The 27,570-nt window shown below is 59.5% G+C and overlaps 3 protein-coding genes across 3 annotated transcripts; 2 read left to right on the forward strand and 1 right to left on the reverse strand.

Annotated features, from left to right (window-relative positions):
• Window positions 1-183: 183 nt before the first annotated feature.
• On the forward strand, window positions 184-2,812 carry PHPT1 (phosphohistidine phosphatase 1). The gene is made up of 3 exons (XM_067309381.1): window positions 184-361; window positions 1,223-1,347; window positions 2,371-2,812. Exons 1-3 carry the CDS (start codon window positions 184-186, stop codon window positions 2,461-2,463), a joined length of 396 nt encoding a protein of 131 aa, XP_067165482.1. The 3' UTR covers window positions 2,464-2,812.
• Window positions 2,813-7,719: 4,907 nt separating this feature from the next.
• On the forward strand, window positions 7,720-24,867 carry MAMDC4 (MAM domain containing 4). The gene is made up of 30 exons (XM_067308870.1): window positions 7,720-7,817; window positions 9,158-9,271; window positions 9,472-9,645; window positions 9,849-9,974; window positions 10,284-10,429; window positions 10,687-10,771; window positions 11,080-11,208; window positions 11,373-11,519; window positions 12,212-12,306; window positions 12,581-12,739; window positions 12,972-13,056; window positions 13,699-13,848; window positions 14,138-14,251; window positions 14,487-14,618; window positions 14,784-14,914; window positions 15,119-15,224; window positions 15,596-15,712; window positions 15,943-16,077; window positions 16,235-16,365; window positions 16,478-16,697; window positions 17,086-17,223; window positions 17,740-17,864; window positions 18,131-18,221; window positions 18,482-18,628; window positions 19,078-19,212; window positions 19,529-19,656; window positions 19,773-19,887; window positions 20,465-20,640; window positions 21,289-21,874; window positions 24,763-24,867. The coding sequence occupies exons 1-29, from the start codon at window positions 7,778-7,780 to the stop codon at window positions 21,334-21,336; spliced, it is 3,639 nt and encodes a 1,212-aa protein (XP_067164971.1). The 5' UTR covers window positions 7,720-7,777; the 3' UTR covers window positions 21,337-21,874; window positions 24,763-24,867.
• Window positions 22,940-27,414, reverse strand: EDF1 (endothelial differentiation related factor 1). The gene is made up of 5 exons (XM_067308868.1): window positions 27,289-27,414; window positions 26,545-26,596; window positions 24,875-25,035; window positions 24,090-24,183; window positions 22,940-23,508 (listed from the first exon to the last, which is right to left on the reverse strand). Exons 1-5 carry the CDS (start codon window positions 27,364-27,366, stop codon window positions 23,447-23,449), a joined length of 447 nt encoding a protein of 148 aa, XP_067164969.1. The 5' UTR covers window positions 27,367-27,414; the 3' UTR covers window positions 22,940-23,446.
• Window positions 27,415-27,570: the final 156 nt, after the last annotated feature.

Consider the following 27,570-nt stretch of genomic DNA (forward strand, 5'->3'; position numbering starts at 1 on the left):
CCCTGCCGGCGAAAAACACCCTTCCCCTTTAAGGCGCCGGCCCCTTTAAGAACGGCGCCGGCCCCTTTAACCTCCTGCGCTGTCCTGATTGGCGGCACCTGCCCGGGCCGCGGGCGCTGGTTGGTTGGCGGCGGGGCAGCCCCGGATGGGGCGGGCCGGGGCGAACGGGGCTGCGGCGGCAGCATGGCGGTGGCGGTGGCGGCGGCGGCGGCGCTGGCGCGCGTGGCCGACGTGGACATCGACGCCGGCGGCGTCTTTAAGTACGTGCTGGTGCGCGTGCACGCCGCCGGCGGCGGGGCCGCGGCCGGGAACGGGAACGGGAAGGACATCGTGCGGGGCTACGGCTGGGCCGAGTACCACGGTGAGGGGCGCTGCCGTGGGGCGGCTCGGCAGGGCCCGGCCCGGGGCGGGGCCCGTGGGAGGCCCCCGGTTCCCTGGGGGTGGCGCGGGCGGCGGTTGTGGAGGTCCCGGCGGGGGGGCTCGGCTCGGAGGGTTCCTCGGGGCTCCCCGTGGGGAGGCCTCGGCGGGGCGGGGGGCCCCGGGCGGCTCTGGGCAGCTGCGGGCGGGGGCGCGGGGCTCGGGGCGCTCCCCGCTCCTGGCGGCTGGCGCGGGGGCACCAGCCCCGCGGCACCCGGGCGCCTCCCGCAGCCGCGCGGGCTCCTGGCTCGGCACGCCCGGGCGCCCGGTGCCGGCCCGCGGCCCCTTCTCTGCCCGCCGCTGCGGTGGGGAGAGGAGCCGGCCCTGGGGCCACCCCGGCGCCCGGCCCCAGAGCCTCCAGCTGCCTGGGAGGTGAGGGCTCGCCGCAGCCGGGGTGACCCCCCGAGGGGCTGGTTGGGCACAGCGGCCCCCAGCGCTGCAGCCCCCTCCCCGGAGAGCAGCCCACGGTGTGCCAGGTGCGCGGCTCCTGTCCGTGTGCTGTGACTCAGCGCAGAGGGAGCTGAGGAAAAAGTACCAAGTGGGCTGAATTGGGACCCTCTTAGAAACAGCAAGTGCTAAGGCATTTCCTTAAATTTGGATTTATAAATGCCAAGTGCCGGAGAAAGCGCTGCTGCAGCAGGACCAGCCTAGTGCCTGTGGCCACCAAAGAGCCAGTGTTGTTGAAAGCGTTCCCTTGACTCTTTACCCCTACAGTGCACACGAGCCCTGTTCTGCCCATGGGGGTGTCTTGTGGGCATCCGTGTGGAGAGCAGCCAGGACTGCCCTGACCCACATTTCTCCTCAGCTGATATATACGACAAGACGGCGTCAGAGCTCGAGAAGCAGGGATACGACTGCGAGTGCTTGGGAGGCGGCAGGATCTCTCACCAGAGAGAGGAGAAGAAGATCCATGTTTACGGATACTCCGTGGTAAAGGAAGAGCTCTTGTTGAAGGAGGGGGGCAAGGGGATTTGCAGCAGCTGGAAGGGGATACGTTCTCTTTGCTTTGCCAGCTAAGTGCAGCACTAGCATATTCTTTTCCTGTGTGACACCTGTAAACGTAATCTCTACATGATCTTACTGTGATACAGTGAAAATGCTGGTGTCTAGCATATATGTGTCTAGCTGAGAGGCTGGAATTGTCACGCAGGTGAGCAACCAGCTATCCCCCAAGCCTTGTGCGTCTCTCAGAGGCAGTCATAGCCCACTGTGACTTTTTGGGTACAGCTGGGTCCATCCTTGGCCTGAACACAGGTGCGTCAGTATCAAGGGACCTTCTGCAGACATAGCTGCTCCTCCTTCTTGATGGCAGGAGTCAGAGCTGTACAAATATCTGTGCTGGTTGTGCTGCTTGTTCGTGGTTAAAATGACACAGCGTTTTCCTGAAGACGAGTGTGCTGAGTGGAAACGCAGAGACTGCAGCTGAATGCCTGACGTGCTGTGGGCACGTGAGCGTTGCCAAGGCGCAGCAGGTCTGGGAGCGTTTGCAGGAACCACACTGCCTCCTGCACCTCCTTGGCGCCGAACCAGGCCCACCCTGGCCAGAGAAAGCTTGGTCTCCTTCCTGTGTCTGTCTCTAGCCGTGGCACAGGAGAGAAGGAAAGCAAAGTTTTGACTGGGTTCCTGAGGGGCTCCAGATGAAGGCCATAGGAGGTATGTCTGTGTGCCCCGAGTGTTAGATCAGTTCTGGTTTTCCCAGCTCTGGTCCCCCTCAGGATGGTTCTGGGACGGTGGGACGCGTTGGCACTGTACCCACTGCCTGGATGCTCTGCTGCCTAGGTATTGATTGAATCCAATTCATCTTTCATAGATACAGGATAGATAGTTACTTTCACTGCCGTAGTCTCCTTGCAGAGCATCTAATTGCCTTGAGCTGTCTCCAAGGGTTCGTTAAGTTCCTGTACAGGTGGTCACCACATCTCCTTTACTTTTGAATTCTCTCTCCTCTTCCAGGGCTTTGGGCGAGCAAATCACTCCGTGACTACAGAGAAGCTGAAAGCCAAGTATCCAGACTATGAGATCACTTGGGCAGATGAAGGCTACTAACTTGATCTGACAAGGCAGCAGCATCAGTGTCAGCCTGGAGCTGGTATGGCTGGTTTCTCCAGCTCAGTTTTTAGGGAAATGGCAGCAGGGTTCCCATGTTCAGCAGTGTAATGGGCTCTGCTGGTTTTCTCTGTGCTGAACTCACTGCTCTGAGGAACTTAAATTCTCCTAAGGAGTTCACCCATCTCCACTTTCACTGGACTTCCTCTGTGCCATGGGCTCTGCCCATCTCCCTGCCACAGCACAGCAAAGCCGGAGGGTGAAGCCGATGGAAGTTCTGCCCTGGCCTTGCTTGTGGCAGGGGTTTGTCCTGCATGTGGGTGGTGAGCATTAAATATGGTGGGCAGCACAGCTGGCTCTGCTTGGTTGTGTGTGTGTGTATTAATGATTCAGCCTGCTTGTTCCTGCGGATCTAGGCTGTACTTGGGCCTGCCTGTGCATACTGTTCCCCCACAATGGGACTGAGCCTCCCCCAGTTTTCCAGCTCTGTGCAGTGATGCCTATTTGGACGCCTAATGCCAGGGCTGGCTGTATCTGAGGTGGTGACAGCAGAGTGCGTTTCAGGATTTGGAGGAGCTTGGGGTTGTGGGGATGGGTGTGGAGAGCTGAAAACTGTGCTTGTCCTCCAGCTCTGAGGATTGTCCGGGACAATGATGTCCAGAAGTGCTGTCTGGAGAGGAGGCAACTGAGCAAACTGGGACCAAAAGTAATGAGCTGTGAGGAAGCTGCTGGGAGAAAGCAGTGTGGTCCCCATGCCTGAAAAAGGGAAAGGGCAGAGTTGGTATGCGGACTCCCTGGGCAGAAGGAGCACTGCAATGATATCCCTTTATCTCCTGCCCCTAGCTTTTGGAAGTCCAAGGGCTGAGCTGTCAGGGAGTGTGGTTTGGAAAAACATGCCCTGTTCCCACCTAAGCAGATCAGTGGTTAGTTACACCCTGAAGTAGAACATCCTTGATTTCAACCCTCCAGAAAAGCAACACTGACTCCTGCTTCTCGGTATTTCCTAGCTCATGTATCTAGGGAGGTTCATCTCCCTTGTAGCTAATCTTTAGCTTGTACTTCTGTGGTGAGAAGGATGGGGAGCATGAGAGGCTGTGAATATCTGCTGGAGGCTTTACAGGTAGGTGTTCACCTGGCAGGAGAGCTCAAGGGAGACGTCCATGGGTCAGGTTGACTGGACAGGTCGCTAGACCTCTGTCTCATACAAGGGTAGATTTGGTGGGCACCTCACATTCCCAGGAGAACCCGGGGCCTGGCCCCAGCCCCTTATTTAGCTTTTTGGGTTGTGATTCTGCATGCATGCAGCCCATCTATTGGGATGGGGGTGTTGACTAATGCCAGGCTGCAGACTGAGCTTCAGGACCAGTCTTTTGCAAGCCACGCTCCCTGCTCCTTCCTCGCTGCTTTGTGTGCTGCTCCCTTCCCTGCCTTCCCCAGATGGCTGTCAGGGGAAGGGATCTGTGCTGCACAGACAGGAGACAACATCTTGTCACACTTCCTGGTGTGGGATAAAACTTCTGCTGCCCCCTGTAGAGCTGTGGAACGGGGCCCTGCTCATGTCTGCTAGCAAGAATGCCATCTGACATAAATCATTGTAATGCCCTGTGAGAGCAGATCAGGTATTGATCCTTTCCTGGTCTGAGGGGTCACCTGAGCCCCTGGTGAAGATGCTTCTTCTGTGCCCAGAGTTGGCAAGACCTGCTAAAGCTTAGCCCCTGTGCCTTCAAATTTCTTATGTGTGGCTGGTGGAAGCGGGCAATGCTGGATGGTGATGACCTCATGGACTGGGGATGTTCTTAGCTTTGTTGTAGGGCCTGCTGCCTGGCTGGTGGCTTGGGGTTGGACCTGTGTCCTGAGAGGCAGCCACGACTCCTTGCTGCCCTTCTGTCACTGGTGGTCACTGAAGACTCAAGGCTCTCCAAGGGCTGGTGTTACACTTTGATCTGGGGCAGAAGTGCCCCTGCATGAGCTGCTTGCTGCTGCCACGAGATGAGGGAGATGAGGTGAGATGTAGCACTGTGACAGCTCTCGCAACCCCTTCCTGGGCTTGGGCCAGCCTCTGAGCTCTGGCATCCAGCCTGCAAACTAGGGTCCAGAACCAGACCCTGATGGGGTGGGAAGCAAACCAGGGCAGCGGGAGGGAAGCTGCAGCCCAAGGAGCAGGGGCAGAACTACATCTCCCGGGGAGGATGGTGCCCAAACCCACCTCCGGCCCTGCAGGCTAGTGAAAGGGGAAGAAAGCCAGGGACTAAGCCCAGGTGCCCAGGACTTGCACTAGGTCACGTTGGGCCCACTATTGACAAAATGGATCTGCTGTGCCTAGACCTCGTCAACCAAACCCCCCTGAGTGTTGTACTAGCTCTCCTGGGCCTGGGAGAATGTCACCCAAGAATCATGCATGTGCTCAGATGTCTAACTCCCTGAACATTATTGAATGTTAGGCATCCAAACCTGGGAGGGCAGGGGATGAGATATTTACGTTAGTAGTATGGAGGAGCGCAGCTTCTCTGGTGTCTACCTTCATGTCAATGAATCACTGAGGTTGGACGGCGCCTCTGGAGATCATCTAGTCCAGCCCCCTGCTCAAAGCAGGTTGCTCAAGACTGCGTCCAGATGGGTTTTGAATATCTGTGTGGATGGAGACTTTACATTATCTCTGAGCAGCTTGTTCCAGTGCTTGACCAACCTCAAAGGAAGAAAGTCTTTTCTTATGTTTAAGTGGAATTCCATGTATTGCAATTTGTGCTTGTTGCCTCTTGTCCTGTCATTGGGCACCACTGAGAAGAGTCTGACTCCAGCACCCCCATCAAGCATTTGTACACATTGATAATATCGCCCTGAGCCATTTCTTCTCTGGGCTGAACAGTCCCAGCTCTCTCGGCCTCTCCTTGTATAAGAGATGCTCTTGTCCCTTAGTCACCTTCGTAGCCCTTTGCTGGACTCGTTCTAGTAGCCCCATGTCTCTCTTGTAGTGGGGAGCCCAGAACTGGATACCGCACTCCAGGTGTGGCCTCACTAGGGCTGAGTAGAGGAGAATGATCACCTCCCTCAACCTGTTGGCAATGCTCTTCCTAATGCAGCCCAGGATGCCATTGGCCTTTGCCACAAGGGCACGTTGCTGGCTTATGGTCAGCTTGTCCACCAAGACTCATGTGTCCTTCTCTGCAAAGCTGCTCTCCAGCTGGTTGGCCTCCAGCCTGTATTGGTTGTGTGGGTTTTTTTCTCCCCAGGTGCAGGACTTTGCATTTCCCTTGATTGTGTTTCATGGGTTTTTTGTTGGCCCATTTCTCCAGCCTGTTGAGGACCCTCTGAACAGCAGTGCAACCCTCTGGTTTATGAGTCTCTCCTCCTAGTTTTGTATCACCTGCACACTTGCTGAGGGTGTGCTCTGTCCCATCATGCAACTAATTAATGAAGCGGCCCCAGTATTGACCCCTGGGGGACACACACTAGTAGCTGGCCTCCAGCTGGACTTTGTGCCTCTGATCATAATCCTCTGAGCCCAGCAATTCAGCCAGCCTCCTGTTTACCTCTCAGGGAGGCCATGTGATGGCCAAGGAACTTGATCCATTCCTCCAAGCATGGGTTGTGTCTGGTACTACCTGGTAGAGTCATCCACAAGCCAGCATCGCCTTCCTCCCCGGCTGATGGCTTTGTGCTGCTACAGAAAATCCAATGCAAGAGGAGCAGCAAACTTGTGTCCTCAAATAGAAGGGGCCAAGGAAGGGTGCAGGTGGCCTTTGCTCGGCTACCTGCTTGCCTTGTGCTGGCTGCTGGCTCCCCTCCTTGAAATCCAAGGGACAGAGCAGGGAGCTTTCCTGGGAGCACTGCCCCAGCCCTTTGCATGGTTGTTTTGTCTGGGGGCGGGGTGCTGGCTACAGCTCCTGGCAGGGAGGTTTGAATTATGCAGAGAGGGAGACAGAGTAGCAGGAGCAGAGCAAAGCACCTGCGGGGCAGCTGCGTGCCAGCTTCCCTGTGTCAGAAAATTTGGTGTGTGCAACTGGGCTGGAAGCACTCCCAAGCAGAGGCTTAGGTTTCTGGCCAGCTTAGCAGAACTGAGCTTACCTGCAGGACTGGCCTTTGGGGAGGCTTGCGCTGACCCCGAGCACTTGCCAGCAGGTGTTGCCAGGCTCCAGCACATGCCGGGCTTGGGTGACTGCTCCACGTGAGGGCGCAGGGTTGCTCATCCCGGCATGACCTGACCCAGGCTGGTGCGGGGGAAAGAGTCGAACCCTGTGTTTTACTACGCCTGACGCAATTGAGTTGTAATCTGGTGTCCAAGGCCATCTGCTAGCAGGGAGGAAATCTCTGCGCTCAGATTTGTGCAACAGGAGCCTGTCTCCTGTCCCCCAGACCCTGGGGCTGCTGGCAGGCAGAGTCAGGGCTGCTCTGTTATGGTAGTGTCAGCCCCTATGCACCCTGGCAGCAGCTCTCCCTGCCCAGCTGGGGAAACAGGCAGCGGTTGTCTGCCAGGCTGGAGCACCCAGCTTGTGGCGCAGCACCGGGCTCTAACCACTGAGCAATGCTTTCTTACAGGCAGAATGGTGTGTCTTTGAGCTCGGCCTGGGTTGCTCCCCGCAGGAGATCAGGTTGTGGTTCTAGAGCTGTGCCCCCTTGGTAGATGTGCCTCATCCACCCCCAGGAGCTTGCAGAGGTCCCCAATTGCCTGGGTACCAGGATGCAGGAACATCTGTCAGGCAAAGTGGTGGAGGCAGCGGTGAGGGCCAGCTGCCAGTGCCCTGCCAGATGACACTTGCTGGGCAGGGACCATGACCTGCTTATAAGCCTTTCCTGCCTTGGGCCTGCTTCTTGCAAACCCATTCCCACCCCCCAGGCCCAGCTGCCCTTTTCAGCTGGGGTGCACCCTGCTGCCTGCCTGCACCCAGAGGCTCTCCCCTGCTCGCCCAGCCACCCTGCATGCTGCTGGCACCCTGTTTCTTGGCCTGGTTGGAAAATGGGGTTGAAGAAGAGGGGTTTGGTAGGAAAAGGAACTGAAGGTTTCCCCAGGTGACACAACCCTGCAGAGCGGTGGTTGCCAGCTTGCCCCATGTGATGCTCCCAGCAGTGCCAGGTTGCGGGACTGTGGGTGGTCTGTCCCAGCCAGGAGAAATTCCTCGTCATAAACCCTGCGGCTGGGGAATGGGATAGCTCAGGAAGCGTAAGCACAGCAGCACAGATAACAGCGGGGCTGAAGTCCAAAGTGTGGCAGGTCCTTGGGAGCAGATTCCAGCCCTTGGCTCGCAGCGGGGCCTCCTCTGCCTGCCCCTTGCGTCTCCCAGCTCTGTTTTGCCCTCACTGCGGCCCGGAGGCCACGATGTCTGGGCGCACGGTCCTCCTGGTCCTGACGCTGTTGGGTAAGTCGTGCCCCAAGCTGGGGCTGTGTCTAGGGTCACACCATGGGGAGAGGAGAGGGCACGGTGCCAGCTGGTTCGGTCTATCCCTCCCCAGCACGGGGCCGCCTGGATTCCCAACCGTATGGGGAAATGTGCTGGTGCGATGGTTGCGCAGGGTGTTTGCAGGACCAGATGCTCCGGTGCCTGGCTTGGGCAGGATGAGGCCCACTGCCCTCCAAGGAGAAGGGTGGAAAACATGCTGCATTGCCAGGCAGTATCCAGGCTTCTGCATCACCTGTTTGCAGCGGAGGAGTTTGCTCCTTCCCCCAGCATTGCTGGGGCTTTGCCAGCTTTGGGGCGACTGGACTGACCCCCCCCCAGCAGTGCTGCGGGGGACCAGGGCAAATACGGCCTGGCAAAACACCCCTCGGGGCTCTGCTCGCAAAGGTCAGACCAGGATTCCCCACTCCTTTAAGGGCTGGTGATTGCTGGAGCCACCTGGAACGCAAGCTGGCTTCCGTCTGGGTATCGCTGATGGCTTTGCTCTGCATGGGGAGGAAATACATAAATTTTTCCATTTTCCCCCAAATGCTCCCCTGTGGGTCAGGATGAGCAGGCCATTTCAAAGCCCATCTCCCACAACTCATGTGGTCCTGGGACAGCTCTCTGCAAAGGGCATGTCCAGATGGCTTGACCCACCCAGCCATGGGTGAGGCTGAGCCCCCCCAGGCAGGAGGAGCATTTGCGGCGGTGTTCGGAGAGGACACGTGTTCAGGGCAATGTGCTGGCGGGAGCACAGAGAGTTGTGGCCAGATCCCACCTGAAAGCAACACCCAAGCCCAGGCGCAACAGGCCACACGGCTCCCACCCTTCACGGGGGCCAAGACACGGAGTGGGGATGCAATACGACAGCGACCAGACTGGAAACAGCACCATTTCCTCGGGAGGCCTTGTCCTGCAGCCCAGCAGGCTCTAGCTGTAATCGTTGTGCTGGGCTGCCTCCCAAGCATGGGGAGAACGTGCTGCAAGTGGGAGATGCCAAAACGCAAGGTCTGCTGTGAAAGGGGCCATGAGTTTCTGGCCCTGGAGGAAGAAGCGGAGTGTGGAGCGTGTAGACCAGGCCTCGGGGTATCTCGCTTTTCTCCTGCAAACCCCACCAAAATGCCTGGCTGCCAGCCCCACAGGATGCTGGGGCAGTGGTGGAAGGTCCCATCCAAGGGCCGATGCCTCTGAGAGCCTGGAGCTCCCCCAGCAAGTTCCCGGGCTGAGGACCCCAGACAAACATCCCCTCCGTCACAGCAGCATCCTCGGGTGCCTCGGTGGGGTCTGTTCAGGGCTTTCACCCCCTTCCTCTCTCCTAGGCAGGGCTGCCCTTTCCGGCGCCTCCACCGCGGTCAACAGCTGCGGCAGCCCGGCCGAGCAGCTCTGCAACTTCGTGTGCGACTGCGGCGACTGCTCCGATGAGAACCAGTGCGGTGGGTGCCCGCCACCCTGCAGGGTCCCTGCCCCGCTCGCCAGGGCTCAGCCCCCTGGCACCGCTGGACCTGCCCAGGGATGAGCGCAGGCACCGGAGCGGGGGGCACCAAAGATCCGGCGGGGGGCCGGGGCCAGCTGTGGGTGCAGGTGCCCTGGGTGGAGCCGGCTCTGCCCTGACACCCTGTCTGCCTGCCCCCAGGGTTCCTCGGGGTTTCGCTCGTGCTGGGCACCCCCTTCACCTGCGACTTCGAGGAAGGCAACTGCGGCTGGCAGGACGTGAGCACCTCGGCTTACAGATGGGTGCTGGCCCGGGCCAGCCTGGCCGCATGGGGCACAGGGCCCCACTCGGACCACACCGTGGGCACCGACCTGGGTGAGTGGGGCAGCGCTCAGCCGGCGAGCACCCAGCGCCGTATTGCGGGGACAAGGAGCCAGGGTGCTCGGGCAGGGGCGGACTGGCTTGGGCAGCCGACCCCAGCCGGGCTGCAAGGGATAGAGCCGGTGAGGAGCAGCATGGTGCTGGCTGCGGCTCTGGTACCACCCCACAGGGACACATCCCCTCTCTGCCCTTCCCAGGCTGGTTCCTGGCTGCAGCGGATCCCCCGGGAAAGACCCCGGCCACAGCCTGGCTCCGGTCGCCTGTGATGCGGGAAGCAGCCGCCACGTGCGAGATCCGGGCCTGGTATCACCTCTCGGGAAGCGGTGAGTGCACCAGGACACCCGTGGTGGGCATGGCCAGGCTCAGGGTGCCACAAAGCCATGATGGGGGGCACCAGGGTGGGATGGGGCCAACTCCCCCCCAGCACTGCTCCTGCTGACCCAGAAAGCTGCCGGCACCCAGAGGTGGGTCCCCGCCATCCCGCTCGCCTTTCCTACGCCCCAAAAGCAGCGTCCGGCAGGACCCAGGCATCCTGGTCCCGTCCCCCAGAGCTGGCGGCGCTCGAGCTGCTGCCGCGGAGCGAAGGGCAGGCGTCGCCGGGGCGCTCGGACACGTCTCCGCAATCCCCGCAGGGCTCAACCGGACGGAGCAGCCGGTGCTGCGCCTGGCCCTGGCAGCCAAGGACGAGACCGTGGAGCTGTGGCGGAGCCCCGAGCTTGGAGGCGAGGGCTGGCATGAGCTGGTGGCCTACCCGGGCCGGACGGCGGGGCCGTTCCAGGTGAGACAGGGCTGCGCTGGGCAAGCTGCGGCTTGAGGAGTTCGGGGAGCGCCGGCGAGCAGCAGAGCTGGGCTCCGAGGGCTGCAGGGAGCAAGGGACCCCAGGGGGCACTTGGTGGCTGTCCTTTCCCGGGTGCTCTGTGCCCCCAGGGAAGATGCCGGGCCACCCTCCCCAGCCCTCGGGGTGCCTGGGGTGGCTGAGCCCTGGGCGTGCTGGGCAGTCTCGGCTCCCGCCAACCCTCGGGCTCTCGTTGGCAGCTCACCTTCTCCGTGACGCCATCGCCCATGCATGGGATGCAGCTGGTGCTGGATGACATCAGCTTCAGGAACTGCGGCTTGCAGCGTAAGACACGGTCCACTCGCCCCTGCGTCCCTCCCATGGGCCGGGATGCAAGCGGGCAGCCGCTGGGGGGGTGGGTTTGGGCTTTGCGTCTGCACGTGGCCCTGGCAGGAGCTCTCCCACCGCTGGGACGTGGGGTGGGCAGAGAAAACTTGCCCCCTGGACAGGGAAACCAGAGGCGGGATGGAGCAGGGTGTGGGGTCTCCGGCGCCCCGGCTGGGACCGTGATGCCGTGCTGCAGCATCGCTCTCCCGTGCCGGGGGGCCCCGCGGAGGCCAGAGGGGAGCTGACGGTGCCCCCCGTGCCCCCAGAGCCGGGCAGACAGGTCTGCGAGGCCAAGGAGAATGAATGCGAGCGAGGCTCCTGCGTGGCGCCGGACCGCTTCTGCGACGGCACCGATGACTGCGGGGACGGCTCCGACGAGGCCGCACCGCAGTGCCGTGAGCATCGCCAGCCCCGCCGGGGCTGGAGCGGGGGGGAAAGCTCCCGGAGGGCATTGCAGAGGGGAGACGTCTGCCCAATTCCTGGCAGGGAGACTCCCCAAGTGGGGGGCGAGGGTTGGGGACCCCCCCATCCCTGGGTCACCACTTCCTTCCCTCTGCAGAGCAGTTCAACGCCTGCACCTTCGAGCAAGACTTGTGCCTCTGGGAGGCGGAGGCTGGGCAGCCGGCGTGGGAGAGGAAGGCCAGCGTGAATTTGGGGGTCGCCTATGGCCTCCCTACCCGCGACCACAGCAACAGCAGCAGGGCAGGTACGGGAGCAGGCACTGTACCCTGCTGCGGGGGTCCCGGGGGCCTGTTCCTTCGGTGCTGGGGAGTCCCAGCACCCTCCCTGGCTGGCCTCAGCCTCGCAGGGCCGGCGGGCGCCTGCTGCGGAAGTGCCCCTGCGGTAACAGCGGGTCCGGGCTCGGTGTAAGGTTCTGCTGGGAAAACAGCAATTGTAAACACGGAGCGGCTGCCGGCTCCGCCGGGAGAGGTTTTGCAACGAGGCTGGAAACCTCACAGCCCCCAGGGGACGCAGATAAGCCAGCTGCCCTCCCTGCTCCCGCCGGGACATGCCCGAGCCCCAGGGTTTTTCCTCCTCTCGGCAAGAAAACAGCCCCTTGTTGAATGCCAGGAGTCCCAAATTAAAAGCCAAGCTCTCCAGGGTGGAGAGACGCGACCCCATCCCGCGCCAGGGCTGGGAGCAGGGCCCCGATGCTCACGGTGCTGCACGTGCAGCCCAGGACATCGCTCCCGTGAGCAGATCGCCCGCAGGACAGGGCTCGCCCCGTCGGTGGCAGCCCCAGATGCCCCCGGCTCCCGCGGCCCCCCTCACTCCTCCTGGCGGCCCCTCTTTGGCCCCTGCTTGCCTTCCCAGGGCATTTGCTGCGGGCATCCCGCCGCGCTCCGCTCCCGTAGTGCTGCCCGGGGCTGGCAGCCGCTCACCCGGTGTCTCCCGCAGGTTATTTCCTCCGCGTCGGCGGCGCCTCGGCGGCCGGGGCCAGCGGGGCAGCCAGGCTGAGCAGTCCCAGTTTCCAGGCCACCGACTCCTGCTCTGTAAGCGGCGGCTCGGGGCCCCCGCTGCCCGCGCGCGGTGGCAGGTGGTGAGGTCCCCAGCGGCAGGGACCCCTTGCGCAGGGCTGGGGCTGCCCCCTTTGCTCGGGACGGATGGAGGGGTTTTGAGGGGGGGGTGTACAGAGTCAGGGAACAGGGCTGGAAGCCCCAGGAATTGCTGAGCACCTCCAGCCCCACTGGGATGCCGTGGGGCTGCGAGGGGCTGCGTATCCCTGCCCGGCCCTCGCTGCCTCTCACCTCCCCTCTCTGCTTCCAGCTCGTGCTTTACTGCCACCTCCACGGCTCAGCCAACAGCAGCCTCAGCATTTATTACGTGACTGCCTCCACCAAGACGCTGCTGAGGGAGCGGACGGGGGACCTGGGCGCCTACTGGGTCCGGGAAAGAGTGGAGTTCAATGTGACGGAGGCCTTCAAGGTGGGCTGGCCCCGCATTGGGGGCGAGCGGCCCGCGGGCCCCCCCGTATCATCCCCCGCTCTGCCCAAAGGGCCTGGCTGTGTTGCCTGCCCTGACCCAGCCACGCGTCCCCCTGGGGGCTTCTCTCCATTTTCCGGAGCCCTGGCATCCCTGCCAGCGCCGCAGCGCCAGGCAGCCCCCTCGGGACCTGGGAGACTCCGCGTTGGCATTGCAGCGGATGCTTGCCCCGCAGGTGCTGATTGAAGGGGTGGCTGGTGGCACGGGGACCGTGGCCCTCGATGACATGATCCTCTCCCCAGGCTGCAAGGAGGAGCAGGGTGAGTGCAAGAGCTGGGATCCGTGCCACCCCTGCTTTGGGGCAGTGACTTTCAGCCTTGAGCCCCCCTAAAAACTCCCCACATCTTTTGGCCGTGTCACCATGTCCAAAGAACTTGCCTCAGGGTCTGCCTGTCCCCCCAGCTGTCACCATAACCATGCTGGGGTGCAAGATGGCAAACACCCTGGATCCCAAACCCCAGCTTGCCTGGACGTCCTTGTCCTGCAACTGTGACGCTCTCTTCTCCCCCCTCCCCAAAACTTCCTGCCCAAACTGTGTCACGGACCCAGGTGTCACTGCTACCCCCCAGGTCCCCTTCCTTCGATGACCGCAGGCCAGGCAGGGCAAGGCTGCAGAGACGCTCAGGGCCAGCAGCAACCTGCTGTGGGGACAGAGCTGCTGTGAGGCACCAGCAGCCCTTGCAGAGGGCAGTCGCTGGGGCTTCGCAGCCATGTCCCCGCTGGTGTTCACCGTGGTCCTTTGGGGACAAGGGCCATGCTTGGGGCAGGGGCCGTGGGGAGGCCCGGAGAGGCTGCAGCCCTGGCCGGGGTGCAAAGGGGTGATGCTGCCGAGGTCGGGGTTTGGCCTCATGCTGGTTGAGTGGCCCAGCCGGCTCCCGTGACCTGCGCTGTTTTGCCATCAGAAAAGCCCGAGATAACCCTGCCAGACCGGGAACCTGCAGGCCCGTGCGCAGCTGAGAAGTTTGCCTGCGACAGCGGGCAATGCATCAGCGCCAAGCAGGCCTGCGACTTTGCTGAGCAGTGTGCCGATGGCTCTGATGAGAAGCGCTGCGGTGAGGGTCCCCGGCCGATCGCGAGCATCCCGGCTCCCCACCGCCCTGCCCGGGCACCCCAGGGTGACTTAGACCACCCTGAGGCCACCAGCCCTCTGGCTGCAGGCTGGTGAGCCATCCTCCCACGCTGATGCTCACGCCTGGGCTCCCAGGAGCCAGGCGGTGGGGCTGGCCCGGGGCACCTCACCCGCCCAGGGTGCTGTCAGGGGACGCTGATGCCCACACAGCCCCTGGGGCTCTCGTAGCCCCAGGAACCACCGGAGTGGGACTGAGAGCTTGACTTTTGCAGGAGCCACCACCTTCGAGGAGGGGGCCGGTGGCTGGCACGACGTCAGTGTGGGCCAGCTGCGCTGGGGGGTTCAGAGAGCCACCGAGCCTGCAGACACCACCCTTGGGGGAGCAGGTGAGACCCTGCCAGTTGCTGAGATGATGCTTACTAGTCCCCAGTGCCGTGGGGGCTCTCAGACCACAGAGACCCCCTGCTCCTGCTCCGGCTGATCAGGAGAGCGGGCACCATCACGGGAAGGGACAGGGTGGTGCACAGCACTGCCTAGGGAGGGTGCTGACAGTGGGGTGCTTGTGTTGGGGGTGCTGGCAGGGATGCAGACCCTGACCTCTTGCCGTGTCTTCTTGCCCAGGGGCTTTCCTGGCCCTGCAGAGCGGGGCAGGACAAATGCTGACCGCTGCGAAGGCGCGCACTCCTCTGCTGGGCCCATCCGGTCCCGCCTGCGCCATGGAGATGAGCTACCGCATCCCCAGTGACCACCAAGGTAAAACCCCTCCGGTCTGGCCCTGGGCTGCCCCCCAGATCGGCACAGGGCAGATCCCCCTGCAAACCGCCGCCTGGCTTTGCTGCGTCTCCCAGCCCCGCCGCCCCATCACGCTGCTGGGGCCAGCGGGTCGCTGCCCCACTCCGCACCGTCCCCCTCACGCAGGCTTCCTCGCCGTCAGCGTGGCCGATCACGCCGCAGGCACGACCCAGCTGGCCTGGCAGGCACGGGGGCATGGCAGCGCGGCCTGGCAGCGCGCCAGCGTCCCGCTGGGGGAGAGAGCCTGGCCCTTCCAGGTAACGCCGGCGGGCAGGGGATGTGCTGCTGGGGCGCTGGGGACCGGCCCGGGCCCACGCGCTGGGGTGGCACTGGAGCCGGTGTCCCAGGGGCGCCCAGCCCAGCACGGCTCTGTCCTGGGGACAGCAGCAGGGACCTTGCCGGCTCCCAGGGGCTGGCGAGGGAGCCCCAGGGCCGGGTGTCACCAGCTCCCTGTCCCCCAGGTCGAGCTGCTCGGGCAGGTGAATCTGCGCGAGACGGCGAGCGTGGCAGTGGACAACGTGACTTTTGTGCACTGCAACCCCAGCGTTGCTCCTCCGGAGGCTGCAGGTACACGGGGGCACGCGCCGGTGCCAGCAGCTGCCGAACGGGGAGGGAGGGCAGGCTGCGGGCAGGAGACCTCCGGGAGGTGAGTGCTGCTCCCAGGAGGTGGGTGCTGCTCCCACGGTGGCTGCCTGGTGACCGTGTCCCCATCCCGCCGGGATGGGGCTGAGCCCTGCCATGGGTGCAGGAGCATGGTCCGATCGTGTGTCCTGCCCGCTGGCACTCGCCTCCCCCAGGTGCATGGGGCAAACCCAGGGAGCGGGTCAGGGGGTGAGCAGACGGGCTGAGGCAGGGGCAAAAAAACACATTTGGGGGCCTACTTGCTTTTGGGGTGCTTCATCCATAAGCCCTCGCCGTGGTCTTCTCTCCCTGGCCAGAGATGTCTTGCAACTTCGAGACGGGCATGTGCGGCTGGTACCAGGATCAGCGCAGTGACTTCCGATGGGTCCGAGGCACAGGGCAGGGGCAGGGCTCCGACCACACCACCGGCTCGGGTAAGGGGCCAGGCCCTCGGCCACCACACTGCTCCCGGCAGCCCCCCGGGAACCCCGCAGCCTTCCGCAGGCCTGGCAGGTCCCCCAGCAGCCCCAAGCACGCTGGGCGAGCTTGGCCGGGGCGGCCCTGGGGCTGGGAGGCGGCAAGACGAAGGGCATTGCAACGCGGGCTGGATGGAGGCACGGTGGGCAGCACGCCTTTTTCTGCCCCCCTCCATCCACCTCTCCAGGGTACTTCCTTGCCGCGGACCCCGCCGCGCCGGGGAGCCGCGGGCAGCGGGCGCAGCTCATCACCTCCTACCAGCCGCCGGCCGCCGGGGAGCAGTGCCTCTCCTTCTGGTACCGCATGGCCGGCCCGCAGATCGGTAGGCTCCCGCTGACTGCGCGGTCGGGAAGGGCCCAGCGTGGGGGCGCGGATGGAGGGCAAGGTCCGCGCACCTGGATGCGGCCCCCATGAGAGCCGCCAGAGCGGGAGCACCGGGACAGCTGCCCCGCGGCTCCCCAGCGCTCCCCTCCACCCAGGCACCCTCAGCCTCAAGCTGAAGCGCGAGGAAGAGGAGGAGACGGTGCTGTGGACCAGGAGGGGAGCTCAGGGCAGTGGGTGGCACCGGGGCTTCGCCACGCTCGGCCTCGAGGGACAGCGCAAGTACCGGGTGAGGCACCGCAGAGGCGCCCCAGGCTGGCGGGACGGGCGGCGGGGATGCCCCCAGCTCTGCGTGCCCCCTCGGGGCCGGGCTGCTTCTCAAGCTGGTGTCTCCCCCCCAGCTGGCCTTTGAGGCCCTGCGCGATGGCTTTGTGGGCGACACGGCTCTGGACGACGTGACGCTGCGCGCGGGGCCCTGCGGCGCCCAGGACTCCTGCTCCTTCGAGGCCAGCACCTGCAGGCTGGCGGCCGGCGGGCAGCCCACCTGGCTGCGGCAGAGCAACGGCACGGGCGCCGCCACCGCCGGCCCGCCGGCTGACCACACCACCGGCACGGCCGCAGGTAGCGGGGCCAGGGCTTGCCGGGGCTCTGGGGGAGCCCTGCTGCCCGCCCTGAGTGTCCACCCTGGCCCTGGCCCTGGCCCTGGCCCTGGCCCTGCCTCATCCCTGTGCCTGTCCCCGTCCCTGCCCTGGACCCGCTGTGCCAAGGGCGCCCCTTTGCCTCCAGCTGGCCACCAGGCTGGGCACCCTGGTCTCCCCACCCCGAGCTGGTGCTTGAGCATGAGATGGGCACTGAGCTCCCCAGACCTGGGGGTCTCCAAACCCAGAGCTCCCCACACCCAGTGGTCCCAACCAGTTGCTAAGGGGCTTTCCCAGCAGACCCTGCTGTCCCCTGCCATGGGCAGGGTGGGATGGGGGGGGTTATGGCACGGGGGTTTTTCTCTCCCCAGGCCATTACATGCTGGTTAGCACCAGCAAGAGCTCCCTGCCCAAGGGGCGCATGGCCGTGCTCACCTCCGAGCTGTACGAGCCCTCCGCGTGGGCCCAGTGCCTGACCTTCTGGTACCAGCTGAGCAGTGAGGCCCCAGGTGAGCAACACGTCGTGGTGAACGCTGGAACAAGGCAAAAGCCCAGGACTCTGGGTCCTGCTTGGGAAGCTGTTGGGGGTGGGAACCATGGGATGAGCTCCCTGTCCCAGTGCCATGGCCTCCTGGGTCCTGCTTGGGAAGCTGCTGTGGGGGTGGGAACCATGGGATGAGCTCCCTGCCCCAGCACCACAGCCTTCTGGAGCAAGCTCACTTCTTGCCTCTGGCCTGTGGGGACCTGTGGCCGGCAGTGTCCAGGCAAGGATATGGACCCTTGCAACAGCAGGACATGGTGAACATCAAGAAACATGTGGTCACTATGGCCTCAAACCCAAGCCAGCTGATGCCATGTCCACAAGACCTGCTGGCCCCATTACCAGCTCTGCAGCAAGCAAAAAGGAGGCTGATTAACTCCACCAGTGCCAAGGCATGGCAATCCCACCGGTCCCCTCCTTGCGCTCCAGGACCCCCCCCCCTCCATTCCCAGGGTGCACATCCAGCATCTCTAGTCTTTGGCAGGTTCCCTCAGTGTCTTCATGGAGCAGAGTGGCACGCAGAGGAGGAAGCTGTTTGCTGTGAGCGCCATGCAGGGGAGCGCCTGGCACCGTGGCCAGGTCACCATCCAGACGGACGGAGACTGGAGGGTGAGGTGGGGCAGGGTCCTGGGCACCGCCGCATGGGGCACTCAGGTGCGCCCCATCCCAGCAAGGATGGAGGCTGCAGGAGGCAAGGCTGCGGCAAGGGGGCAGGTGCTGGGGACACCAGCATGGGCAGGTGATGAGCCCCCCCCCCCCCCCAGGGCTCCTGGGGACAAGTGCCAGGCGTCGGGCATCTCCCGGTCCTGAGTGCCACCTGTGCTGGGGCTGCTGCCCTGCCTCAGCCTGCACCCCACTCTCCACCTCTCCGGCAGGCAATATTCGAGGCAGCGGGAGGTGGGGGTGACCGCACATACATTGCGCTGGATGATCTGCATGTGAGGAATGGTGCTTGCTCCGAACCAGGTGAGAGCCCACGTGACATGATGGTGGGCACCACTCAGGCCCCACTGCGGCTGGGTTGGGGTGCCCAGGCTGACCGGGCCGACCCACCCCATCTCTCCCACCAGCCACCCTGCTCCAGCCCTGAGCTTTGCATGGCCCAAATCTGTGACTGCCAGGGAAGCGGGGGCCGACCAGGGCGAACCATGGCACTTGGTGGGTGCAGAGGGAAGGCAGCCATGCCTGTAATGGCCCATGTGTCACCACCCAGGATTTTTTCCCAGGTTCTTGTGACTTTGAGCTGGACATGTGTGGCTGGAGCAGCCCCTCAGATGACAACCCGCATGGCTTCGCCTGGGGCTGGAAGAGCGGAGTCCCCCTTGCCAAATACCCTGGTCCTGAGCAGGATCACACCCTGGGCACAGAGGATGGTAGGAGGACACACCCCCCCCCCCACTCCCCCCAGGCATCCTGGCATGGCCATGTGGATCGGATGAGCTAGAGATAGATGGAGTCATCCATGATTGCCTCCCTGGAGCATCCCAGAGAGCTGGGCAAGCAGCCTTAATAGCCATGCCCCCTTGCCGGCTCCATCCTGGCCCCAGGTTGGTCTGGTGCAAGGCCGAGCAGGACAGATCCTCCGCCCTATGGCAGGCAGACACCCACCCAGGTGGCACCCCAGGTGACCAGCCCTGAGCACGTGGTGGTGACAGCTGGATCCACTACATCCCATTCCCCTCCCCTGAGAGGGACAGTTCAGCCCCCACGGGCAGCGAGGAGCTGGGGAGGACAAGCCTTGGGGTGGTACCCAGGGGAGCAGGATGCAGCCAGTAGGGTGCAGGACAGAGGGATACCCTGTCCGCTGTTCCTGCCTGTGCAGGTCACTACGTGTACTTCGATGCCAGCGTGCTGGGCCCGGGGGGCACTGCTGCCCAGCTGGAGAGCCAGCACCTGCTTGCAACCACCGACTCCTGCCTCCACTTCTGGTACCGCATGGACATCCCGGAGCACCTCTGTAAGCACTGCCCCGCACGCAGGGGCTGCACCCAGGCACAGTGCAAGTAGGGAGGACAGGGAGGAAGATACTGTCCCCAGGGAGGTTCCTGGCACAGATGAGCTCATGATGGGAGCCAGGGGCTTAATCAAGAACTGCAACAAACCACCCCCCCCCACTCCAGCTCCAGCTGTGCAGCAGGGAGGGTCCAACCTGGTGGGCTCTGCTTTCCCCATAGAGCACAGCATGGCTGGAAAGGCACGGTTCCTCGCCGTGAGCCTCCAGCTGGCTGCCTGGCATTGATGCTGGGGGTGCCTTTCCCCCGCCTGTGTTGCAGCCGGTGGGGAGCTGCGTGTGAGGCTGCACAGTGCTGAGGGGCAGCGCACGGTGTGGAGCACGGCTGGGCACCAGGGCTGGGGCTGGCTGAGCGGCGTTGTGCCCGTGCAGAGCCCCAGCGAGTTCCAGGTGAGTGGGGCCGCGTGCCCCAGCCAGCACTACCCTGCAGCAGGGGTGCTGGGTGTGCGATGGGGTGCAGGGTGCCCTCCCAGCACAATGTCATGCGGCAACCTGTCTTCCTGCAGATCATCTTCGAGATTGCCACCAGGACGTGGCCGATAAAAGGGACCATTGCACTGGATGACATAGTGTACATTGTTGGGAGGGGCTGTGATCCCAGCCCAGATATGCCGCGGAAAGGTGAGGGGCTGTTTACGGTTGCAGCAGTTCTGAGGCACAGCATTTTTCCGTTCTCACCTGACCCCAGCAAGCCGCCAGCAGGGTGGCATGTGCTGGGGTCTCATGCAACAGAGCAGCTCCCACCAGCCTTCCGAAACAGAGCTGGGCACAGATGCTCACCCGACCTCATGTTTCAGCACTTGGAGCACAGGATTTTATACTCCCTGGGGCCTTTTGAGAAGGCCAAGGGGAGGCTGAAGGTACAAGATGGCCACATCCAGAACAGCAGATGCATTCTGATGGCATGGGAGGGAAGCAGGGGCTGATAGTGCATCTTTTTGGCTGCAAACAAGGGCTCAGTGCACATGGCCTTCAGCCCTGCTGGCAGAATTAACATGCAGCGAGCATCACCAGTGCAGGACACTGCCACTGGAAATGAGTTGCTCTGCTGGATCCCATGAGATATGCTGGACAGGGCACAAGCTTGGCTTAACATGGGAAGGGTTAACCCTGAATCGCTCAGGGCACTGGGGCTTGTGCCTGAGCCAGCCCTCCCTGGAAATGGGTCTGGCCTAGCAGCATCTCCTTTCATTTACAGAGAAGTCTTCCAGCAGCTTTGTGGCAGAGGTGGTGATTGGCCTTCTCCTGGCCCTCATAGTCCTGGTCATGGTAGCGGCAGGAGGCCATTACTTGCTGAAGAGGAGAGGGCAAGCGAGCAGGATGCCAGCAGAGAGCAGCGCACCCCAGGGCTTTGACAACATCACCTTTCAAGATGTAAGGAGTTGGCCCTGACCATCAGGATGGGTGGGAAGGGCTCTTCCGTTTGCCCAGCTGCTCCAGCCAGCACATCGGCAGGCACTGAAACAGCATTTTCTAAAAGTTCAGCAATTCCTGACAGGCCCCCCCAGTCAGTCCACAGTCTGCAAACACATCAGAAAGGTGCAAAGGCCTCTGCTTCTTATCTGATAGCCAGCAAATGAGTGACTCCCAAGTTGTAGGACTGACCTAGAAATGTTGCTGATGCCATCAGGTGATTGCTCCAGAAACAGCTGAGGCTGTGACCTCTCCTCAGTGCACTGCCAGTGAGAAGGTCCTGCAAATATTGCTCATCCTCTTCTATTCAGCAACTTAAAATCTTCAGTGACAGCTTAAACAACATTTGGTTTCCTTCCCCCAGTTTGGTGCCATCTAGTCCCCAGCAGAGCTGTTGGGACAGAAACACTGACCTCTTGCAGCCATTCCAGGACTGATCCCAAAAGAGGACATGGAGCCCTTTTGGCCTCTTCAGGCTGTTTATTTGTTGGGATTAAAGTGTGCTGGCAGACAGGTTCTCCCCTCTACAACCTGAAAGAGGTCAATATATTTCCTATGAGATACAGCCTATGCTGATCACAACCAATTTACGTTCATCCTTCTTTACAGGACAAGGTCACTATAACTCCACTGCCAAAGGAGGGGGATGAAGATTGAAAGATTAAGCCAACACCACTAATTGCCACCTTGTGCCCATTAACTGCATACAGAACAGAGCATCTTTCAGCAAGACCTCACACTCCCGCAGCCTAGTCTGGCTCAAAGGTACTCTTGCTGTCTGACATCATGCCTATCAAATAAAAAGCTGCAGTAGGCACTTAAGACAAGGTCACAGCTTGGGAAAGAGAGAAGTGCTGCTTCCTCCACTACCTCCAAGACCTTGGGAAAAGTACTGTTGTGTAATACAAACTTTCTGTACTGCACTGAGACATCTTTAAGTGCCTGTGCTTTGACAAACACGAACGCTTAACAGAAGGATCTTGCAGCAGGAGTGGTCGTCCTTTTCTGAGGAGAGCAGGATCCTGGCAATAGCAAGTTTCTCAAATGGAAGGGGTCTGAGCACACTCCTGCACCACTGCTGGGGATGGGAGGAAGATCAGCTGATGTGGCATGAGCCATTTCCCACACTTCAGGACTCCCCACACAGAACACAAGAAAACAAGTCCAATAGCTGCCAGGGCACAAAATGGCCATGGTGAGGAATACAGTGCTTCAGCTGTTTGTGTTTGGGGAGGAGGAGGGGGGTGTGAGGTAGGGAAGAGAGCAGAGCAGGTGGTAACATCACATGGCTGAGGCCAGAGAACAGCCCTGACCCATCTGTATGGGTACTCACCTACCACAGAACTGCCCATACTTGTTTCAAGGACCCTTGATAATTTGTATTTAAATGTCATTGAAAGAGATAAAAGTTTCCTGAAGGACAAGCTAGGCTTTCGGCCAGAGAACTCTGGATCTCTGCAGCCAGGCCACAGGCCATCAGAGGAAACCCTAAGCCAAGGATCCCTCTTCCCCCCAGCTTTTGAAACCTATTTAATACTATTGCCCTGAGCAACCCATAGCCAAACCTGCAACATAAGTTCAAAGGTAGACGAATCAGTTCTGCTTTTGTGCAGGTGAGTAGCCCATTCGCAAGTCTGCTCTTCAAAAACCTCAGTAGCTTATTTGCAGGGGAACGTGGCTTGCCACCTTCCTGTTTTGTGACAGGAGCCTATCTTCCTATTACCCTAATACAGACTATTCTTCAGCTCTGTCCCACTTATATTATGCCAAACTGTCACATCAAGCATGATTCTTTAACCTACAACATTTGCACCCGTCTTGGTGGTGCCACCCAAAGGAAGGGAAACAAGCCTTTCAGCTAAGCTGTATTTCTGTAGCAACAAGCTGGGTAAGAGTTACAAAAAAAAAGAGATAAGGAGGGTTCTGGCTTCATATAAATGCTCGATTGTCTTTGCATCAGCCTGGCTCTGTAGAACTCGACAGAGACTCTACTCACCTTTCCTGCACAAGATAAGAAACACAGCATTGATTTCATCTCCAGGATGTAAGCCAAAGCTGCAGTCCTAGTCTACAGGGAAAGAAACAGAGCAGCTAGGAAGGTTGTGACAACACCAGAAACTGGTGAAAAAGCAGTCTTATCCCAAACGCTTTAGGTTGTGCTGTTAATTATATTTCTAGAAGAAAGAGGGTGCTACAGCACCACTCATGTCCAACAGAACATTATACTACCAGCTGGTGAACAGGCAGTGACTACCCCATGCAACTGAAGGGTATCAAACTTTATTATAGATCTCTTTAAAACAGGCTGGAAGGAACAAACAAAAATGTCATTGCAATGCAGTGACTGAGTCATTCATTTCAAATGCAGACACTGATCAACCCCCAACTCTCCCAAACTATTTATATATAATATATCCAACCCTCCCCCAAAATTGCTCTAATTAAATGATCTCATTTCAGATCACCCCAAGTGTCTTAACATTAGCTGCTTCTAAACACCAAGACGCACATGTTTTCTGGCAAATTAGATGCAGTATTTTTTCAGTTTAGTTCCTCAATCTCTGGAAAGGAGGAAGGAAAAACAAAATCAGGAAAATCGCTTCTTTAAGGTTGCCTTTTTACAGCAAGTACAGATTCTGCAGATTTCCCCCCCAAAGCAAGTCTGAATCCCTCTTGTTCAGCTTGGCAATACGATGAGAGATTCTGGTGGTTAAGGAAACCAGCCAGACGAGATCAGTCTGAACAAACTGATTTCGAGGCTTTGTTTTCATTTCCCTTTGGGGCCAGTTTCGAGTGGTTTTCCAATGTCTTTCCCACGCAGCTTAAGGCCTGGAATAAGACAGAAAAGACAGCCTTCATCATCTGCTCTTATGATCATTCACCTGATAGCAAAAACTGAGGAAATAAACCTATAATAGAACATTGAAAAAAGAGGGCAAGGGACAAGATTTAGGAAGAATCCTACTTTGGTCTGTAGGAGCATCAGACCAGTTACAGAGAAAGCTCTAAGTCTTGCTTGTGCATTGACTATGTTCCTAGAAAATATCTGGACAGGCCTAGGATATCCATGTAAACAACTAATGATTGCAAGATACTTCACTGAGTTAACATCAGTCCTTCAATAGTCTCAGCATATCTCTGATTTTTGGAGGACAGTACAAAGGAGATCCCCAGGGCACTGCCCCATACATAAAGATGGGGGGGAAGGGGGAGAGAGAACGAGAGCTTTCAGTTGTTTTAGTCAGCAGATCCAGGTATTATCAGAACATGGCCTAATGATACCCCACCCATAATAACCTACAGTCAGCTACTGCTCCTGCCACAGAAAGTAGAAATAACTTAAACCAAAACATCCTTCTTAAACACTGAAAACATTTTTGTTATTTTTGAAGTCTACTTCCTTAACTTACCAATGGCTCTTTCAATCTTGCCCATAACCTGGTTATTGGGGATTGCTCTTCCCGATTCATAGTCGGCAATAACTTGTGGTTTTTCATTGATTTTCTAAAAATAAAAAAAAATAAAAATAAAAAGGTGCCTCAAACATTGGCACAATAACCAATTGGCACAATTGGTTACAATAAACAGTAAACATTCAGAACCAAACCCCAAATACTCTATTACACTAATAAGCGACAGCCTACAATCATGCCAGGATTGGAAGAGACAGCACTATGTATAGGCTTACTCCATCATCACTCTTTCCCCTCCTTCCAGTGTTCAAGTGTTACAGGGGTGGTGACACCCATCAAAGACAGACTTCTACTTCTCTCAGTCTCCCAGAAAGAACAATAACACTAAATACTGCAGTTCATTAATACAGCAACCAGCTTCTGAACGCAGTATCAGACACAGATGGGACAAAAAAACCTTGTGTCAATGCTAAGTTGATGTGATGGGGGGGAGGGGGAGGGAAGCCTCCCAGCAGCTCATCAGCCATAACACTGCTCAGTCTCTAAGCAGATGTACAAAGGTTGCACAGATAAATCCCTGAGCTATTTTTTAGGTTACTAATTTTGCCCGGGGATCTGGCAAAGACATTACATTCACCAAACTTCCAATTTGTGATACCATCCACTGCAGCTATCCCTGAAGAAACAGAAAAAAAGGTGTCTATCTTCACCCCTCCAGAGGTGCCTAGACCCTTCCTCTAGAAGGCCGGAGCAGACATCAGAGAACACTGGGCAATACTTACTGTGGCCAAGTCCTTCTGTGTCATGCCCTTGCTCTGTCGACCCTGCTGGATTACTTTGCCCACCTCCAGGGGAACTCTGTCATGGTGCAGCTCTTCTGTTTCTCGGTCTAGCTTGGCTGTGTTCTTTGTAATAAAGTGTTGTTTGTTTTGGCCTGCTGCCCCTACCATTCAAAGTAAGAACAAAAAACAAGAACAAACAAAACAAGGCTCAGAGCTGCACAACAAAGTATCAAAGTGCTTGTTCTGAACACTCAGCTGCCCAGGATCTCAGCGAATTTTCAGCATTTTAACATGCCAACATCAGCATCAACCTCAACAAGATCCTGCCAACTGCAGATCAGAGAACATGTTATCTTAATCCTGCTAAAGGCTGACGTCTAAACACAGTCATTCAGAACTCTTCCCTTTCTTTACATTATCTCCAAACTTAACTCCAGATCCACAAGTTTTTGTTACAGCTTGGGGGATTTACTATATGAACTTTTATCTTGTTTGCTTGGTTACAAGGCAGCCTGAATGTGGCTTTTGCTCAGTTTTCTGATGCCTCTTAAAGATAAACTCTAACCTTATTTAGTTTTGCGGAAAGCTAGAGGCTCTCATTGTAGTTAGAATATTTAAGTCATAGTTAGAATACCTTCTCTAACATTAGTGACTGAAATTCAGTCTCTTGATTAAGCTGACCAAACTTTAAACATTCTCTATTTTCTCCTGCTCAAGGATCATTTATTTATTTATTCACAGCTATCATAATCTCTTCCCAAGGTGAGAGAACATAAGAATTTACATCAGACAGAAAACAGGGAATTTTTAAAGAGCTATGCCACAGTAAAAAAAAAGAAAAAAAAGAAAAAAAGAAAAAAAGAGTAGTTACTGAGATTTTCAAGCATATATATGATCAACAATAAGAATAAGCTGTATAAATTGGGAGTTTAATCTAGAGTTTCGCTGTCATGAAGGCTTTTCCAAAAGTTTTGTAGCTTTGGATCCCTAAAAATATTAATTTGTTAAAGAAAATTTGTTAAAGAGGTTACATAGTCCAACTCTCTAGCTAAAGAAAGGAACTGCTATGCACAAGTCATTGCTGGGCAAATTTGCCTAACATGTTCATAGGAGACTCCAGCAATAATGGCCCCCCTGTTTTCCTTTTAGTCGCTAGTCAGACCAGACTCTAGGCAGAGTTCAGATTTGGGTGACTGGATCAGCAGAAATTCAGAGATGGTTATAGTGAAGCATTCCTTGGCTTTTGCAGGAAGCCTGGAGGTTTTTTCAGGTCCCAGTTGTGGTCAGCTATGGCTTAGCTCAGAGGATATGTCCTTATGCCACTATTGTCTCAGATTATGCTACGCAAAAGAAGCTTAACAGACCAAGCTTCAAGCAGAAGAAGCTAGCTTGAACTGAAAGCTTTCAGCAAGGTAACGAGGACTAAACACCTATTGTTAACATCAGTTGCTCTTCACTGAGCCAAGGCTCTTATGGGAAAAGAGGTCTGCTTCGTTTCATTTTGCAGGTCTCCTTAGACCTCCCAGTTTCCCTAAAGAATGACACCATTAGGCCATTTTTAGAACACAGAAATGGATACAATCAAAAGAAAACGGGCTTTTGGGTTATCCTGAAAGTTAATCCAGACGCAAAAGTGCTCTGCCCCCCCCTCACCACACAGTGATACGTACACTTCTTGGAGGTCTCCACATCCTCCCCTCGCCTCTGAGCTGCTAGGATCGCCTAGAAAAAAAGGGGGGAAAAAATAAAGAAAGAAAGGTAAGCGGGTGAGAGCAAGCCCCCGCGGCGCGGTGCGGCGCAGCCCTCCGTCGAGGCCGCCCGGCGACGGCCGCCCCGGCAGCTGCCACCCCTGTCACAGCGCCAGGCCCGATGCACCCAGGCAGCCCCAGCAGCGCGGCGCAAGGGCGCCGCTAAGGGCTCCGAGAGCCCGGGGCAGGTTTCAGCCCTCGGGCTGCCCCGGCAGCAGCTCGGCCCGGGGGAGGGTGCGCGGCCCCGGCAGGCAGCGGGCAGCTCCACGCCCCCGGCGGAGGCCTGCGCCGCTGCCCCCCTCCTCCCCCCCCCCGCCCCGCTCCCCGCCGGCGCGGCCTCGGCAGCCCCGGCAGGCGGCGAGGCAGCGGCCGGGCCCGCGGGGCTGGGCCGCTCCCGGCGCTCGGCCCCGCCCCGGTCCCTTGCATCAGCCGTGCGCCCCGGGCAGCGCGGCCCGGCCGCCCCCGGCACGGCGCCAGGCGGCCAACGCACCGGGCAGGCCGCGGCCGGGGCCGCCTCCCCGCCGCGCCGGGCGCCCCCGCGGCCCCGACCGGGGTGGGCACCCACCGCCCCCCGCCCGGCCCAGCCAGTGAGTCAGCAGCGGGCCGGGCTGGGCCGCTCCGCGCAGCAGGCCGCCGCGGGCCGCCCTCACCCCGCGCTGCGCTGACCTGCTTGGACTTGGCCTGGGCCGCGCTTGGGCCCTTCTTGCGCAGCACCGTGACCGTGTCCCAGTCGCTCTCCGCCATGGCACCGACCCCGCCTGCCGCTGCCGCCGCCGCCCGCGCCGCCGCCACCACCGCCTCCCCTCGCCCGCCCCTCCCCGCCCCCATTCGGTGCCGCGCCCGCCACTCAGGAGGCACCGCCTACTGATTGGGCGGTGGGGAAGAGGCGGGCTCCGCCCCCCGCCCGCCACGCGCGGGGCGGGGCCGCCGCCGCGCCCGCCGACAGGG

This window comes from Apteryx mantelli, chromosome 21 (assembly GCF_036417845.1).
Source record: "Apteryx mantelli isolate bAptMan1 chromosome 21, bAptMan1.hap1, whole genome shotgun sequence".
Taxonomy (NCBI): Eukaryota; Metazoa; Chordata; class Aves; order Apterygiformes; family Apterygidae; genus Apteryx; species Apteryx mantelli.